The sequence below is a fragment of the Equus quagga genome, chromosome 3 (assembly GCF_021613505.1).
Source record: "Equus quagga isolate Etosha38 chromosome 3, UCLA_HA_Equagga_1.0, whole genome shotgun sequence".
Lineage (NCBI taxonomy): Eukaryota > Metazoa > Chordata > Mammalia > Perissodactyla > Equidae > Equus > Equus quagga.
Genome location: NC_060269.1, coordinates 88,613,157 through 88,631,670, shown reverse-complemented (window position 1 = coordinate 88,631,670; position 18,514 = coordinate 88,613,157). Strand labels below are relative to the sequence as shown.

The 18,514-nt window shown below is 34.4% G+C and overlaps 1 protein-coding gene across 7 annotated transcripts in view; it reads right to left on the bottom strand.

The window, feature by feature from the left end:
- Window positions 1–18,514, bottom strand: part of WDFY3 (WD repeat and FYVE domain containing 3) — a 251,147-nt gene that overhangs the window by 116,055 nt on the left and 116,578 nt on the right. For all 7 annotated transcript variants that reach the window (XM_046656544.1, XM_046656548.1, XM_046656546.1 and 4 more), the window contains 6 exons: window positions 17,075–17,261; window positions 14,732–14,898; window positions 7,654–8,121; window positions 6,652–6,753; window positions 3,908–4,101; window positions 122–579 (listed from right to left, as the gene is read on the bottom strand). In XM_046656544.1, coding sequence (XP_046512500.1) covers window positions 122–579; window positions 3,908–4,101; window positions 6,652–6,753; window positions 7,654–8,121; window positions 14,732–14,898; window positions 17,075–17,261 — 1,576 coding nt within the window. The remainder of the gene's footprint in view (window positions 1–121; window positions 580–3,907; window positions 4,102–6,651; window positions 6,754–7,653; window positions 8,122–14,731; window positions 14,899–17,074; window positions 17,262–18,514) is intronic.

The following is an 18,514-nucleotide window of genomic DNA, read 5'->3' as shown; positions in this document are numbered from 1 at the left end:
GAGCAAATAAGAGAGAAGATTCCTTTGTTTTCATTTTTTCAGGTTAACTAATCATTCAAGCCTTACTGTTGAAGTCATACACAGTATGCTCCTTAATTCAGAGCACAGAGCAGCACCATACCTGTCAAAAGAATCTGTGGCTACTTTGTAGAGATAAATAAAGAGTTTACTGCAGTTCTGTAAAGTGGGTGACACCGAGTCCATTGAGATGACGTCTTCCTCTAGAAGTCTTTGAAATGGCTGTGTATTTGAGGGGAAGACATTCATGGGGCTTATTTTTCTTAGGTCTGAAAAGCAGCCAAGAAATCGAACGGCATCTGCCAACTTCTCATACTGAATCTCTGTTTTGAAGAAATGAGAGTTGGCTGGCTCATAGCGCATTGCTGCAGTCAATGTGCAGAACACAGTGTGGAGAAGTTCAAACACTTGATTCTGGTTCACTTTCTCCCAGCCACTCTTGGGGGGTGAGCTCAAAGATCTCTCCATAGCAACAAACAAGGACGTAATGTACACAAATCCTCCAACTTTCCTAAAAACTGTTCTTGAACGATGGCTTTCTCGAAGGACTGATAGGAGGGCCTACGGGGGACAAAAAACAAAACAAACAAAAACAAACATAATTCAAATTAAAAGAAAAAACCATACGTGAATGTCAAAGGGGAACACCATTCTGTAAACATCTGATGTGAATGTTTCTGTCATTTACCCAGTAAGCAGTCCTATGAAGCATATCAAATACTTTGCTAATTAAAAAATTCCATATTAAAGGCAGAAGATAATTTTAGGAAACACTATCATACACTCCTTTTGATAGAGTAAGGCTAAGTCCAAATTCTGGCTGAAAAGCTCTTCATGTGTCTTTGATGGATAATGACATCAATGACTTCAGTGATTTTTACAAAAAATCTTAGTAAGTAAGTAAAATACATATTCTAGTATAATTTTATACAATCATGAAAACTTACAACGGTGTGCGTATACAAACTGATTTATTCTAGAAGGGATCAGAGAGATGGTCAGCGCGGCCAAGACCTGCCGTATCTCAGTTCACATAAAGTGGCCATAAACTGATGCTCTGGAAAGAGGTGTCACTTCAGAGGATACACCTTCTCTCTTGCAAAGTGAATGGGCGCCTGAGGCCCGAAGGCGAGCTCTTTTGCAGAACAGCTTAAAGTGCTAAGAAATAAAACCTGAAGGCCAAACAAGTAAAACAATCTCTCCTAACTACCTATTATTTTCTGAACTGTCATACTTTTAATTTAGCTTAGTATTCCAAAGAACACATTATAAAATTACCTAACATTTTAAGGGCACTTACCATGCACTAGGCACTTCTTTAACTGCATTTATGCACTAGCTTGTTTAATCCTCTCAATAATCCAATGCCTTAGGCACTAGGCTCACCCCTTCTTTATAGATGAGGAATTGAGGTCCAATGTGTTGAACAGCTTGATAGAGACTCTACAGCTCATACAACGGCACAGACAGGATGCACACCTGGCAGTCTGACCCCTATTCACACACTCACACATGACACTATCCTGCCCAACAGCATTTTCGAATCTGTCTGCAGACACATAGGCTCCTTTTCCCTGTTTCAGCAAGTGCAGCACCAGGGGTAACTAACAGTACTCAAGACACAATTTATAATCTTCCCAATTATTACATTTGAAAAGGCTATTTTATTAAAATATCTCACACATTTCTAATGGTATTTCAAGAAGGGAAAGACTAAATTAATATATATAATTACCTTTTTGAAATATACTATTTCAGAAATTTTGAAGATTTCATTGTATGTACCTATACCTTATTACTTCAAAAGACAGGGAATATGCAATCTGTATATGTAAATAAAATTCAAAAATACAATGTATTCCTTCCATTATTCTGCAACCAACGAATTTTCCTTTTATCAGGATTTGTTAACAATACACTTTCCATATCTTGTCAAATTTAATAAACTGTACTTATACTTGCAGTATTGACTGATATTAACACAAGACTTCATAACTTTTATTCCTTTTAAATATCTTCTAACCTAGCCTGGAGATTAAATGTAAGGGCTAGAGCCAGAATGCTTGGGTTGAAATTTTAACTCCAACATCAGGAAGCATTTTACCACAGTCAATTACTTAACCTTTCTGTGCCAGAATTTTCTCTTACGCAAAACTGAGACAATAATAATAACTTACTTCACAGGAAGTACATGTAAAACTCTTAGCAAAGTGCCTGGCACATAAGCCCATCACCACCATAATCTTCAGAAACACATTAAAACAGAAAAACAGGACAAGCATTATTTTATATACAAGAAAGAGTGACTTCAGAGTTAAAGCAATACATACAAAACTAGATCGCTGGTTAGAATCATGATAGACGTTAGAAAAGCACTGCTTATAAATCCTTAGTCCAATACTCTGCATGATGTACTTCTGGAAAGTCCACCTCCTACTACCTCAAAACCGGCACTCTGACACTATCACAGCATAACCTCAGTATTTGAAAAATTTCAAATACCACGAATAATTTAACATCCTGCTTAAATTAATAACTAACAACAAGTAGCAAACACCAAAGCTGCAATGAGATGCAGATGTGAAGTGGTTAGACAAAATCATTAGCTACATATTATCTACATTTGCGTAACAATAATGCATAGAATTCACATTTGTGCATCATGGAATTTTGGGTTTGTGCACAAATAATTACAAATTAAATCACACAGATTTATGGTTGTGTCAACTTGAATGCAGGCACTGAGAAGTGGTTCTGAAGGTAGCAAAAATGGAAATTGAAATTGGGATCCCAAAACCTTCTTGCAGCCTCCCTACACCGCTTCATGCCCTCAACGCACTGGAATGCTGGAGCCAGCTCATACTGGCTCTGCAGAGCCAACTGTGATATTTTTGGAATTTTGCGTGCGGGTTGTTAAAACACAACCATAATTAAAAATTAAGTTCTCTAAACTAAATAAATTACTTTAAAAACAAAAGTAGTAAATACTCAAAACACCACTTCCTAGTTATTTTCTATATTTTATTACTATCTGTGTTCTTAACACACTATATAATGGGGTGCTGTTGTACATCTCTTCCCAATCCACATTCAGCAACACTTTAGTTTCCTGAAATAAGGTCACAGTGGGAGTATTCACACCACGGAAATCAGTAAAGGCAACAAATCAAGGGCTTCCCCCGCCCCATCCAGTCTGAGAATCGGTTATTACCATTTACCAGACCAACACTGCCTTAAAATCAGCTCAGCCAAGTACCTCTTGTTGGCTTAACTACCAATATTTTACAAATCCAATTAAAAAGCTACTAAGAAAGGAGGAAAATGTATGTTAAAAAAGTTGACGTGTTTACCATCTTTTGAAAGTACTTGTTTTTTCCCCCAAGTCCCTTCAAATATACAAACGTTCCCCAATATTGACATGCATGTAGATTTCCTTCTTGTCTAAGAGATAAATTGTGGTCAGATTAATCTTGCTTTTAAAATAAAATGTATATTCAAAATTGTCAATATACTCAATCAAAACAGGATGAAATATACAACAGCATGAAGAAAAAAATGCACACTTGTCATTACTGATGAGAAATTGAGTACAGCAAAAGTTAGTAAAAGAAACACATGATTCTAGAAGGCAGCTGTACTTCCTGTGATGTCTGAGGCAGGAATGAGGTGAGGGTATTTGGGGAGTAGGGCAGAGGGGAACTGGACGGCGTCCCGAGGGCCTTGGAGGCCAAGTCAAAGACACTCACTTTTCTTCTGCTATTATTATTTTGACATAATTTTAGGTTTGAAGAAAAACTATAAGAATAGTTCATAATAATTTTAAGTCATTTAAAAGTAACCATAGATTTTAGTAGTAAAACAGTAATAACAACTCACTTGTCCAACTTACCCTTAAAATGTCTGTCTTCAACTGCAGTTCTTTGGGTGGGGCTGAATGCATCAACCCCAGGAGAGTGCCCATGTCATCGTCCCCATTGGGAGAGAGCACCAGCTGCTGGATAATCATCAGAGCATGCTGCCGGCACTGAGGATACCTCACTATGTTATGCGCACACCTCGCACCTCCAAATTCTCGGAAAATTCCTTGAAGAAGGGGGACAAAAGAAACATGGGTCAACTTAAAACATTCTGAGACAAGTCAAATGAATTAAAATTTGATCTCTCTGTAGGAAGAGTAACTCAAAAGAATGCAAATAAAACGCACCCAGCTTCTTCACCTTTTAAATTACAATATAAAATTGCACTGTGGGATGTCAGCAAACACACATGCAAATTTTCTCTAGATTTCCTTAATGCAAGATTAATGTCCTGATATGTTCACCATGTCTAAATTCTCCAAATCTAGACCTTCCAGAAATTTCCCAGGTAGACACCAAAGAGATCCAATATTTTTATGTAAAGGCTTTAAGCTGAACAATACTTGAAATCAATTTATATAAAAGGCTTTCAGACAAACAATACTCCAAATAAATGAGATTTAAACTGAACAAGACTTACAAAATAGTAGCAAGAAAGGAATGGAATAAATTATTCTATTATGAGAAAAATTACAAGGAACCAAACTTTTTAGTTAGAGCACATGAACAAAGAAAGACCAACTCTATAATAGAAAGCATCAGGCACTGTACTGCTCCCAAGGCTTTGTGTGGATGGAATGATTTAATCCTCTTCCCTTACGTACAGAGGAGGAAATGAGACATACAGAAGCTGACTCACATGGCCAAGGTCACACAGCTAGCAAGCAGCAGAGCAGGATTTATGCCCAGACAGTCCACCTCTATATAGCCTGTGCTCCTGCCCATGAGTGGTATGTTCTCACATCAAATACCATCTCTGAGCAGGAAAAAAATGGACCAAGCAGCTTAAATCACTAATTAGTATTTCCTTTGAAGTGATCGTTCCTCTGCACTTTTCAAGTACCTTGTATATGCCACTATTATAATAGTTTATATCAAACTGTCTTAGTATTGTTTGTTTATATGTTTGGCTCCCCATTAAACCTGGAATCCCTTCTGGTTTGCGTTTCAATAAATGTTTCCCAAGTGAATAAGTGTCAGTGTATTTCGCCGTAGCGGCTACCGTCCTACTGAGTGACTTTCTATTTGCTAACTTTATAAGAATTATATGACCTGGCAGTGAGTCTAAGTCAGATGCCTGAGATGTAGCACATGGAAGGCCATGTTTACTTACTTCCTTGTGCCAGTTAGTGTCCATCGGATAATCCTAAGGGCTAATAGTTTTTGAATACTTACTATGAGCAAAGCACTATTTTAAGTGTCTGAGATGCCACAGCTAGCTAGCAACATCTGTCTTCACAAGCAAAAGACAGTCACTAGAAAGAAAACTTTGTGAAAATGTCTGGTACTCTGGGAGATGTATTAAATTACTTCAGTAATACAGAGTAAGTTCTCCACTTTCCTACATTAGTAGAATTGTTCAGTCCCTCCCTGGTAACTCTAGGTCATGTCATCAAAAGCTAATTTATCAAATAAACTCTTGCTAGTATATCCTTATTACATTTCTGACTGTCTCAGTCAACTAAACCTAGTTAGCGGAAATAAGAAGATTGTACATTATACCATAGACAAACTGTTAACATCGTAACTATTAAACTTCATCATACTTATTGTTTAATTTACCTACTAAGTTCATTCAACTCTGTCCTGGCATCAGCCAAAACAGTATTTAAATAATTACTTATATAATTAAGTGTTTACATCTTTCTACATCAGGTTGTAATTCCTTTCGGGCAAGAATTATCTTTGTATCTCTAATATCTAGCATAGTGCTTGGGACACACAATATATTTTAAATACGTTAAATACTGAGTTCCTCTGCATTCAAGCAAATAGGCATGCATTTGTGCATTCGCTAGTTCATTCATTCATTTGTTCATTCATTCATTCATTTGTGGCTTCCCATCACACTTAAAATACAATTCAAGTTCCTCAGCATGGCCTAAAAAGCTCTATATGATCTGGGCCAAGCCAACTTACCTAAACTCACCCCCAGGCATCCACTCCTCTCAAGCTGTAATGACAGTTACCTGAGAGGTTTCTGACATTGACTAAAATTTCAACTAATCTTTTTTAAACGCAAGTGATATTTTATAAATACAGGTGGACTACCTGTTAATGACAGGTAGAAAGGACTGAAGACCAGTTTAATGAATCCAATTTACCTGGGAAAGACAAGTTTTACTAGAGACTCATTTTTCAATATTTCCCTAGGGTTATAACATTATAATACTCTAACTTGAGTTACTAAAAAATTAAGAAAATCACCATATGAAGCAGATATTTTGGAAAATATTTAAATAAGCAAAGTTATTCAACTAAGGGTCTGCATTATGTAAATAAAAAAATAGAGAAATACCTCAAAATCAAGGCCAACTATAAAAAGCAATAAAATATAAGAATATATTTTGAAATCATAATAAAGTTACATATTTTGTCATCAATATACTTATAAAGGTCAAAAGTACTGTACTTCTAGAGATAGGACAGTACCATTACTGAATCAATAGTTTTTTCTCTAAGCAATAGGAGCATTTCAGACACAAGAATCAATAGAGAAGATATAAGCAGAGGCAGTAGCCTCCCCAAAGCATTCGCTAGTAGCTTTTCTAATTACCTGCATTTGTGTTTGATCCTTGAAGAAGCACTGTCAAGGTCTCCATAACCAACAAGGCCAGGTGTTTTTGGTCTTCAACTGAACTATTATTTCTTGAGTCCACTATAAAAAAAGGATCCAAGGTCCAAATCACAAAAGGTATAAGCTTATTTTTTTCTTGATATGGTTTTGTTTTAATAATTTTAAAAATATTTGACAATCACTTTTACCACTAATACAATCAATACAATACGACCTTTAAAAATGATATATATGTCCACCAGTTACCAAAAGTAAGGTCAAAATCCATGTTTACAGATTTTACTTTGGTGTGGCTAGAAGTAGTTATCTAACAAATATTAAAAAGGAAAATGCCAATAAAAATGAAATGTGTCTTTCTCATAGAGGTTTCCCTAATCAAAGAGGGTCAATAGGAGAATTCTAGATTTCAATGCACCAAAGACAAAGAAAAGCTTATGAACAGTGCTATCTATTTAACGTGTATTAACTCATTCAACACATTTAATACCAAGTGGCAGATACTACTATACTTTCATCAGATTTATCAGAAAGGATGAAAAATATTAAATTTAAAGTGTCTAATAATAATATATGTGTGCATATATAACATCACTAAAGAGACATATTTATTTATGCTCTATAATTAATAAAAACATTTTGAGGCACCCAAACATCCCAATTGTTTCTAGAAGCTTTATTTTATTCCCTCTTAGAACAGAAAATAGTAGACACTAGTCATGTGGATCATAAACGTTTTCCTCAGTTTTTACTTTAAATCCTCTTTCACCATAATGAGATATTTCTAGTCTCACCTCCCCATTCCCAATTCTGGAACAGAGACTGAATGAACAAGTTAACTCTGGGAAACATTCACAAGGATGTCACAATAACGCACATTAGTGAGTCATTCAAATTAATAAGCAAATGAAAGGCAAAGTATGAACAAAACCCCTGCCCAGACCTCTTCGTCAAATAAAAATAAAATTATGGAAAATGCTTTACCTTGCTCATTTAGTGCCTGAGTTGGATCCTTCAAGAGGGCAGCATATTTGTGCAAAAGGGTTACCATGACCTCCAGAAGGCCCACCTCCCTGAACACGTCTTTAAATATGTAGTCATGCCGTGTAAACTTAAGGAGTGTTTTCATTGCAATAATGCTACAGTGGTAAGAAGAGCTAGATTTTAAGAGGATGCTAACACTAATAAGTTCTTTACAAGGGATATAATTTAAGCTAAAAACGACAAACTCTAGCATCTCAAAGTATTTGTTTTGTACTTCTGGGAGTTTAGAAATCTTTTCTGCAAACTGTGACAGTGTGTGCTGTGACTCTAGGATGAAATAATTGGCATTGTCAGCCATGTAAATATTTGTGATGGCGTCAAGGATGATTTGGGCAAGGAAGCTGGTTTTTGCTTTTAAAAATGCATTCTGAAGAACTGCAAAGGCCTGGACATTTCTCACACTGTGACCTAAAATAGAAAACAAGAACACAAAAGTAGGTGCTATGTGATATTTTAATCATGGCAAACTAGTCTATTTAACAGATCAGGAATTCTAACATTTATCAACTGTTTACTAAGAATACATCCTGTTTTCACGAAAGATATTATTTTTCTTCACCAGGTTCAGTCATTTAATTGAAAAATAAGTAACAATACTGATTAAACTTTTAATGCATCATTATGAATACCGTGACTCAAGAATAGTACACGTTGAAACATTAGACTGTTTTAGAGAGAATAAAGCATATTATATAAGTCCAGGCTTCAGAGTTTGGAAATGTGCAGAGGTGTCGCTTTTTATTATCTGTAAGAGTGATCTTGACTGTAAGAACAGTTACCTCTCAATCTGAAAAGACTTTCAGGTTGACTAAGTAACAGGCCTGAGAGCAGCAAGAATGGCAAGAGGAAAACAGGAGAGGAAAATTCTCTAAGTTCCAATCTTCCTTTATAATTATGACACTAGAACTTTCATAAACTTTAATTTGTAAATTTATTCTGTTTTCAAGCTCAAAGTGCAATTTCTTTACATATACTAAACGTTTGTTAAAAGCAATTTATCGCCAGCTACCAGCTATATTTCTAAACATCTGATTTTCAAACATACCAACTGGAAAAAAACAAAAATTAGTACTCATGACTCTTGTGAGGCAAATTAGTGATAATAATTATAAAAAAGTTAACACAGAAAATATTCGAGGCATGTGAAAACAAGTGTTTGCTTCTAAAAATTGTCCCAAGCTTCATAACTATTAGGAGTATAGGGCACTGGCAAGAGTGACCAAAAAATTAATATAGAGCCTTACAGAATAAGCTAGATTTTAGGAAAAGGATAAGCACATAACAAGGAAAAACATAAAATGGGTTAGAAAGACTGCTCAGAAACCCTGGCTTGGACATTATCTGAAAAATGCAAAGATTTTAAAAAATCTTCAGTCTATATGATTTCAATTTTCTTTTTGTTTATAAGTTATAAATTTATTCCATGTGTGGCAAATACCAAAGATTTATCTTTACTTTCAGCTCCTTACTAATAGTATGCTTGTTCTTTCTGAGGACACCTTCACTTTTTATTACCTGCAGGTAATCCAAAAACAGGCTTGGATAGACCGATGGACACACAAACGTAAAAGTCTGACTACACGTGACAAAAAGGTGACAAATAAAGTTAAAGAATAACTCCAACCAATATTTTGTATCTTTCAGCTAAATGACAGTATCAATTATCACTACAAAGAAAGAGTTAAAAAGAGCTGAGTTTAGGATAACATGGGAAAATTTGGATTTTCCCAAGTTTCTTCTTCATTATTTGGTTTCAAGTGATGTCACTGACAAAAGATAAGGCATATTAATAACCAACCCCAAGAACAAATTATCCACCACTGGGAAATGCAGTGGTCAGCAGTTTGGCTCTTAGTAATTTTTTTACTGATAGTAATGAACCTGCTCTGATCCATCCTTAATCCTACTTGTTATCCAATTCATCTAAGGGTCATTAGTATGTAGTTAAAATAGGCTGATCAGAGGAAACGACCAAGGAACGCTGAGACTCTAACTGGTCTCCATTACCAAATGTAAGAGCAGAAAATTCTAAGCAACTGAGGAACCAATCAGTCTACATGTAAAATTCAATCATTTCCAGTGACTAATCCAGAAAAAGAGATGTTCTGTTTGTAATATTATTTCCAAATTAGTAAATCTTATGTACAGCGGAACTCAATAGAATCTAATAATTTCGCTTCCTATCAGGAAAAAGTATCTAAAGGAATGGCTGAATAATAACACCAAAATAAGCAGCACACAAATTTGAAATGTATTTTGATTGCTGATGTCGTCAGAAGTAGTTACTCAGGACTACTCCTGAACCCGCAAAGTTACACTCCAGCAAGCCAGTTGAACATCAGCCCTGGCCACGTCTGCATCCAGCACAGATAAAGGGGACCAAGAGCTCTTCAAAGAAAGCCCAAGAGGAAGACTGAAAGGCACTTTAGCTACTAGTTTGAACAAAAACACAAAAGGGAAAATACATTATCCTCTTATATTGGTGCTGGCAGAATTAATGTGTTATGAGAAAACTTTTGTAAAGGTAAAGTGACAGAAGAGTTCTGAAAAAGAAAGCTATGGTCTTTTCTCATGCAGAGATATATTCTCTATTAAAAATATATTAAAAACTCTCACTCTGTTTAGGGAACAAATTTGGAAGCTAAGGAGAGCTATGAATTATGCAGCACAACCTCACAAAGTTTCTAGAACACTTAAGGTAAAAAAACCACCCCCCATGGAGTTGTTATTAAACAGAAGCAATATTTCTTATCTAAGGGAAAGGAGTGCTACATTTTCCTTTAATTTCCTTCTTTAGAAAAATCTTTCTGCTGGTGAGGGTACCAAGTTTTATAAAAGCTCTTGCATATAATATAGAAATGGAAGTCATTTTCAAGATTTAACATATACAAAAAAACAGAGAAGTTTACCAGTTACATTAATAACTCAGTTTACTTTTTCTTTTAAATTTTATATTTCTATACTGTTTCACTTGATCTAAAATCAGCACTAACGACAAGGCAGGTAAATTATCTCTATGTATAGAGCGACAAAAAGTAGATGCATTCATGGTTTCTCTTGTAAATGTAATTATCACTGAACGGGTAAAAATTTCTGAGTAATAAGAATTTTCTTTCCATAGATGATGACAGGAAAACCAATAAAATCAAAGAAAATATTCCTCAAAGTACCCTGAACAAACAATTGACAAAAAGTAAGATAAACAGTGTCAGATATACCAGAATATACACAGGCCCAACTTATAAACAGTCCAGACCAAAGAGTTACAATTTGAAAAGGATTACCACTGCCTCATTCTATCAGCGCTACACATGACATCGTCACAGGTGGCCTTCCTCATCTCCATTCCTGTAAAATAGTCCATCATCTCTTATCTAAAACTAGATTAATAAGAAATGCACCAAGGAAAAAACCACTAAAATGAATCATCAAATTTAACAAAGTTATAGGTAAAAAAGGATATTTTAAAAAATCAATTACATTTATATAAACTAGCAACAAGCAATCAAAAATGAAACTAAGAAACAATTTCATTTAAACTATCAAAACTAAAAAAATATTTAAAGATAAATTTAACAAAGAATTGAAAGTCCTGTACAATGTACACTATAAAACACTGCTGGGGGGCCAGCCACGTGGCACAGTGGTTAAGTTCACGCGCTCTGCTTTGGCAGCCTGGGGTTCTCCAGTTTGGATCCTGGGTGCAGATCTATGCACTGCTTATCAAGCCATGCTGAGGCGGCATCCCACATATAAAATAGAGGAAGATGGGCATGATGTTAGCTCAGGGCCAATCTTCCTCAGCAAAAAAATGAGGATTGATGGTGGATGTTAGCTCAGGGCTAACCTTTCCCCCTAAAAAACACTGCTGAGAGAAAATAAGACCCAAATAAATGGAAAGTTATATATTCATGGATTGGAGAACTCAATATTGTTTAGATGTCAATTCTCCCCAAGTTGATCTACAAAGTAATCCCAACCAACATCTCAGTAGGCTTTTTGTTTTCAATAACTGACAAGATGATTATTAAATGTACATGGAAGTTCAAAGGACCTAGACTAGCCAAAATAATTTTGAAAGGGAAGACCAAAATTGGACAGCTTAAATGACTCTTTTTCAAGACTTAGTTTAAAGATACAGTAATCAAGACTGTGTAGTACTGGCTTAAGGACTGACACATTAATCAATGGGGAAGAACTCAGAGACAGTCCCAGATTCATAGTCATACATGGTCTTTTCAACAACAGGTCCTGGCACACTTGGATATCCATTTGAAAAAAAAAACCCAAAACCTTATTTCCTACATACACAAACATTAACTTAAATGTATCAGAGATCTTAATGTAACAGAGTTAAAATACAAAACTCCTAGAAGAAAACATAGGGAAGTCTCAGGGAATTTGGGAAAAATGAGATTTCTTTACTATGAGGCAAAACCCACAAAGTATTTTAAAAATGATAAATTGGACTTCATCAAAATGAAAAACTTGGTTCTTCAAAAGGTGCTATTAAGAAAAGAAAAGGCAAGTCAAGACTAGGAGAACATACTTATAAATGTATATATATCTTATAAAGGACTTACTCAGAATATCTAAAGAACTCTTAAAATTCCAATAAAACAAACAATCCTATCAAACATTGAGCACAGAGATCTGAATCAAAGTGGAGATAAAGATGGCAAATAAGCACACGAAAAGGCTCGAAATCATTTGGAAAAACGCAAATTAAAAAACACAATTAGATACTACTACACACTCACTAGACTACCTCAAATTAAAAAGACTAACAACACCAAGTGCTGCTGAGGATGCAAAGCAAATTTTCATACACTGCTGATGTGAATGCAAAAGGGGACAGCCAGTTTCTCACAAAGTTAAACATACATTTACCACGTGACCCAGCAATTTCATGGCTTGATATTTACCCCAAAGAAATGAAAACATATGTCCATACAAAGACTTGTTTTATATGGATGTTCATAGCAGCTTTATTCATGATAGTTAAATAAATGCCATCAACCAGTGAACAGATAAACAAACTGCAGATATCCAAGCAATGAAATACTATCAAGCATTAAAAAGGAACAAACTTCAGATACATGCAATAACATGTATGAATCTCAAAAGTGAAAGAAGTCAGATCCAAAAAGTGCATACTGTATGATTCCAGTTTATGAAATTCTAGAAAAGGTGAAATCAAAGCAAATAGGGGTTGCCAGGGCAAGGGGGTGGGGAAGAGGGTCTTGAATGCAAACAGGAACAAGGAAATTTTTAGAAGGATGAGAAAATTCCAATTGCAATTATGGTGGTGATCACACAACCATATCCATTTATCAAAACCCATCAAATTCAACACTTAAAATGGATAGTCTTTAATACACGCAAATTATACCTCAACACAGCAAAAACAGACATATTCCATATTTCCTTTATGTGGACTAGAACTATCTTCTTTAGTCCATACAATAACCGTACAAAGTATGCCACGGGAAATAGATAATTCTGAGTTACAAATGAAAGTCAAAATGATCTAGCTTGATTCATTCATTTTACAGAATACTACGCCAATTTTTCTGGAGAAGAAATTGATATTTAGAAAGGTTAGGTCACTCACGGTCACCTGAATACTGACTCATAGGGCAATGTCCTTTCTAGTTAACCTTACTTTCGTAGACTTTATGTCGCTGTATTCTCACAATAACCCCAGGACGTGCTAGGTTATGTATTTATTATCCCTGTTACAGATGAGACAATTATCAGGCAGACACATGAGGAAGGTTAACTTTGCTGCATTAATGCTCTCCTTACCATATTATACTATTGTAACTAGCTATTATGCCAGTGTCATGATCAGATTGATCAGCCAAATGAAGGAACGATAAAGTCTAAAGTAGGAAGGACATTGCTGAGCTATTTTTAAATTAACTCATAGGAAGAGTTAATTGTGGAATACTCAAAGTAGAGTCTATAAATTAGAAGTTTTTGGAAACCTCTATTTTTTACTAAATATTAAATAAAATGATGCCTTGAACTGCTCAGTAAAATATGCCTTAATTTCTTATTGCAGAGAGACTCATTTAAAAAGTTCTATACAACCTACACACAAATGTCTTATTGCAGTATGTTTGATGACTCCAATCTAAGTCATGACTTTTCAATATAATTTTCTTTAGAAAATCAAATTTAGGATCTTCTAATAAATCCATTTATTCTCATTAACTTAAAGACTTATAACTGCTGACTTCTAAGTCACGAAATACATAGAAATATATTATAAAATTTAAATCACTGGACATGTTGACATTTTGTGGCTAGTTAAATTTACATGCAAATATTATAACTGTATGGAATACTGAGTAAGTGACAATCCAGTGAGATACTATTAGAAGCCTCTAGGCTCAGAATCTTTCAGAATGGTTATTATGCATTTAAAAAAATTAAATAAACAGTAGAACTAGTTTGCACTCTTATGAAACTAAGTGTTATTAACTATACAATAAGTTTTCTCAGTAAAAGGTCACTAGATGAGAAGCCAAAGTTAGGAAATACGAACTATAAAATTTGGAAAGAAATATGTAACTTCTTGGTACCTAAGTTTGCTTAGTTTTAAACAAAATATAAACATCTGCATCTCATGCTTTCTCTATAAATCTTATATAGAGATAGGTATAGAGATCAGAGCGTAAATTGAGTTCCAGCCACACAAAGTGGAAATGTGTGTGAAGTGCCAACAATCAAAAGAGAGATGTTTGGATTATTAAATTGTTTGAATGGTAAGATGAAATACTAAAACATAAATTTCACTGTTTGATTTTATAATATTTTCATAATATTATTTTCCAGCATTTGATCTGCTAAAGACTATCACTCAAGAAATTACACTACAAAAAGCATAAACTTCAATGAAAAACAGTATATTACCTTTATTCAAGTAACATAAATAAAGAGCAATCAAAGTCAGACTAATTCTTTCTCTATTTCTCTGACTGGCTCAGAATAGAAGGAAAAAAGCACTCACCTTTGCCTGCAGGCTGAGGTACTGCAAATCCAGGCAATAAAAAGGGTGCCCCTGTGGTAATACCAGCTGGTTTGAGCTCACTGACACCATATGTTGTTAGGGAAGTTATCAGATTAACCAGATCTTTCAAGGCATCTTTGGATTCTGCCTCTTTTGCTTGTTCCAATCTAGGAAAAGTATGATTTAGCATGTATTTTTTCTCTTTGCTGTATTCTCAGATTTAATAAAGAAAGAAAATTTCAGTTTTATATGCAATAAATAAATAAATATATAAAGTACTCCAAGAAGTTTCTTCTTATAATTCTTCCTATATAAAAACACAATATTTCTACAAATCTACAAATTTTATTATAAGACATTATGGTGTATTTAAAAGAAAATTATACCAATAGTGAGAAAACCTGATATAAGTGCTGATTTTGCCAGTAACAATGTTATTTCAGGTAAATCACTAATCTTTGGTAGGAAGTCTCTACAAAAGAATTAAATATCTCTTAAATTCTCTAAGGCTCTAAGGTTATAAAGTTTCACTGTTTACAACAAAAAACCTTATTAACCATTTCTTTCCTAAGACATTTTCTCTGTTAACAATTTTTACAAATGAATTCCTCGGGGAGAGTTCTAAGACTTCATCTGTATTTCATTAATTTAGGCATTCTCATTAGAATACCTTTGAAAAAAGTTCTGAGAGTCTAACAATTTTTGAAAGCAATCTTAACTCCTTTAAAAGAACATTGGAATCATTGCAGAATTATCTTTTGATTGCAGCTTTATTGAGAGCACAAAATGAGTGCAAAACTACCTTTATTTAAAGAATAAGATTCATTGGGGTTTTCCCCCCATAGAACTAATACTCCCATTAAGACAAACAGAGAATGCACAAAAGTAGAAAAGAAAAAAATATGCTTAGCCTCACAACTAAAAGACACTTTTAACATTCTGATTTTAACTTGTCTTTTTTTAATGTGAAAAGTTTTGTTTTAATAATAGTTATTTTCATATCATATACAGAATTTTGTAACCTGCTTTTTTTCATTTACCAGTGTTATACACATGCTTCTCTATGTTAGTGTAAGCTCTCCATGGATATGCTTTCGATGGCCATGGAGAACCAACCAGATTTGGAGAGAGGGACAGCTAGTAGAAATCAGGATACAGAAGCACTAATACACACAAAATTTTGTCTACATTTAGGATTATATCTTTAGTATCAATAACCATAGTAAAATTATTATGTCAAAGAGTACTGACATTTTTGAAGCTCTTGATTATGTCTGGTCAACCTGCGTTCTCAAAGGATCGCACCAACCAACAACCCCCTAGTAATGTGAAATGGTATCCTATCAACTTTCAAATGTCCTCGCCTGTAAATTAGGATATATATGCAAAATTTACATTCGTGAGAGTTGCCTAGTATTAAGTAATTACAGCTAGGTTAAACTGGTGTTAGAAATAAGAAGTTTACAAAATACTGCTCGTTTACAATAGATCAAATGATTTAAAAATAACCACTGGCCCAGGAACAACTAGTGAGGCATGAGTACCTTCATCTCAATAAATTTGTGACCAGCCATTTTCCCCAGTATATGCATGGAATATATGTGATGGAAGAGGGGCTCAGTGAAACATTTTAGATTGACTAGTTTTTTTTGTTTTTGTTTTTGTTTTGAGTATGATTAGCCCTGATCTAACATCTGCTGCCAATTCTCTTTTTGCTGAGGAGGACTGGCCCTGTGCTAACATGCGTGCCCATCTTCCTCTACGTTATATGTGGGACGCCTACCACAGCATGGCTTGACAAGCGGTGCCATGTCTGCACCCGGGATCCAAACCAGCGAATCCCATGCTGTTGAAGTAGAATGTACGCACTTAACCGCTGAGCCACTGGGCCCGCCCCAACTAGTTTGTTTTATACATATATATATCGTAGGCTCTCATTCAACCTACATAATTATTATTAACTATGTTAGTAACAACATGAATTACTAATAAGGAAAACCAAAAATATAATTAACCAAAAAGAATATATCCTAGGAAGATGTTAATTAGTTCGTCTAAACTCTTTTCCCTCAGCTACTAAATAAGAGTAGACTGATTCTTTACATCTAATCACTGGCGCCACCGAATTTGCAGCCTGCATTTGCCAATTTAACTCTAAATTCTCTTTTTGTAGTTTGTTGACAGAACAGTTGAATAAAAAGAAGCGATTAAAGCCAGGAGGATAAAGTATACAATAAATAAGTATTGATTCCTTTTTTCCTATAACTCCAAACCCACAATGTTCCCCTTGATGAAATATACTGAATAGACATTAAAATATATACTTAAATTATGGGGTTTTACCTAAGCAAGAGATCACAAAGGAAATTATATCCTTGCCATATCCGAAAATCATCCAGGAGAGTCTGAGAAACGTCACTGGAATCTTTGAGGAAACAAGAAAGTCCAGCAAACATTTCAACAATCTCTAGGGGAGACAGGTCCTCTGACTGCTGCATATTCTGAACACACGTGGATAAACACTCCTTTTCTGAGAATCAAGGATTAAATAAATAGGTTATTTATGTCAACTGCTGGAGAAAATTTTCTTCATTCTTAACCAGTGTTTAATGAAACATTAAGTTTGCATGTGTCTGTAAAATACCGTAAGATAAATGTCACACACTCTAATAGTAAACGCAAGATTCAGATTCACTGGGAAAGCGCTGCCTCTCAGGAGTAACCCAAGGGTCATACAGGAAGTGTTGAAAAACCGTTGACATTTATTAAGTGTTACATCTTATTTGGATGTTTTATCATTAAACAAAATGATTGCCCACTGCCAAATGTTATTTTTGATCTTTTATATTAATACAATAAAACGTTGAAAGAAATAAAAAAAAATCTTCTAAGTTTAAGAAGAAAAATCCAATAATTAGTTAAACGTTCAAATCAGAGTGAATACACACTGATGGGACACAGAAATACTTCAGGAAATAAAATTTTAAAAATTATGTTTGTACTATACATTACTAGTTTAAAACATGGTTATACTCCATCACTGACTTTGGGGATTGAATGCATTTCAAAGAAGACTCCCTCTCCTATCTTTAATGAAATTTATTTGTCTAAAGAAACCGGTGTCACATAGCTAAGAAGCTAAGAAGATTTAAATAAAAGCTAAGAAGATTTAGCATAGGAATGAAGGCAAGAAACATTTAATGACTGACTGATGTTAGGTAAGTGAATAAATAATTATACTAAAAATTATTTTGAAAGATTTTCAGGTATATATATATATAAGATATAATAAGTGGACTATTTGAAATGCTACAATTGTCTCCTACTTAGACATTTTAAAGGATAGTCAACACTTATATATGAGTTAAATAGAATGGACAATTTCTCCTTAGTGCTCATTAAAGAATACACTAATTTCATTTATGCCACATTGAACAGAGTGAGTTATCTTCAGAAACACTTTTAACTATAGCATCCCAAAAAAACTCTTTTTTTCCCAATAAAAGAGGAGAAAAGAATAGGCTATGTCATAGTAATTACATTCTATTATGACTGAACATTTACACGACAGTGAAATTATTTTAACTCTTGTAAATATCCATCGTTTGGAACATAGGAGAATTTCTTACATTTGAAATGCCTCACAAAGCAAAAGTAAATTTTTTTCTGCCGGCAAATACAGTTTTTAATTTAAATTAGAATCTTTGGAGAGTTGAGAGAGAAAAATAAATCTGTCACTATGAGGAAGAGAAAAGTGGAGGACATCTAGATCACCTAAACTGG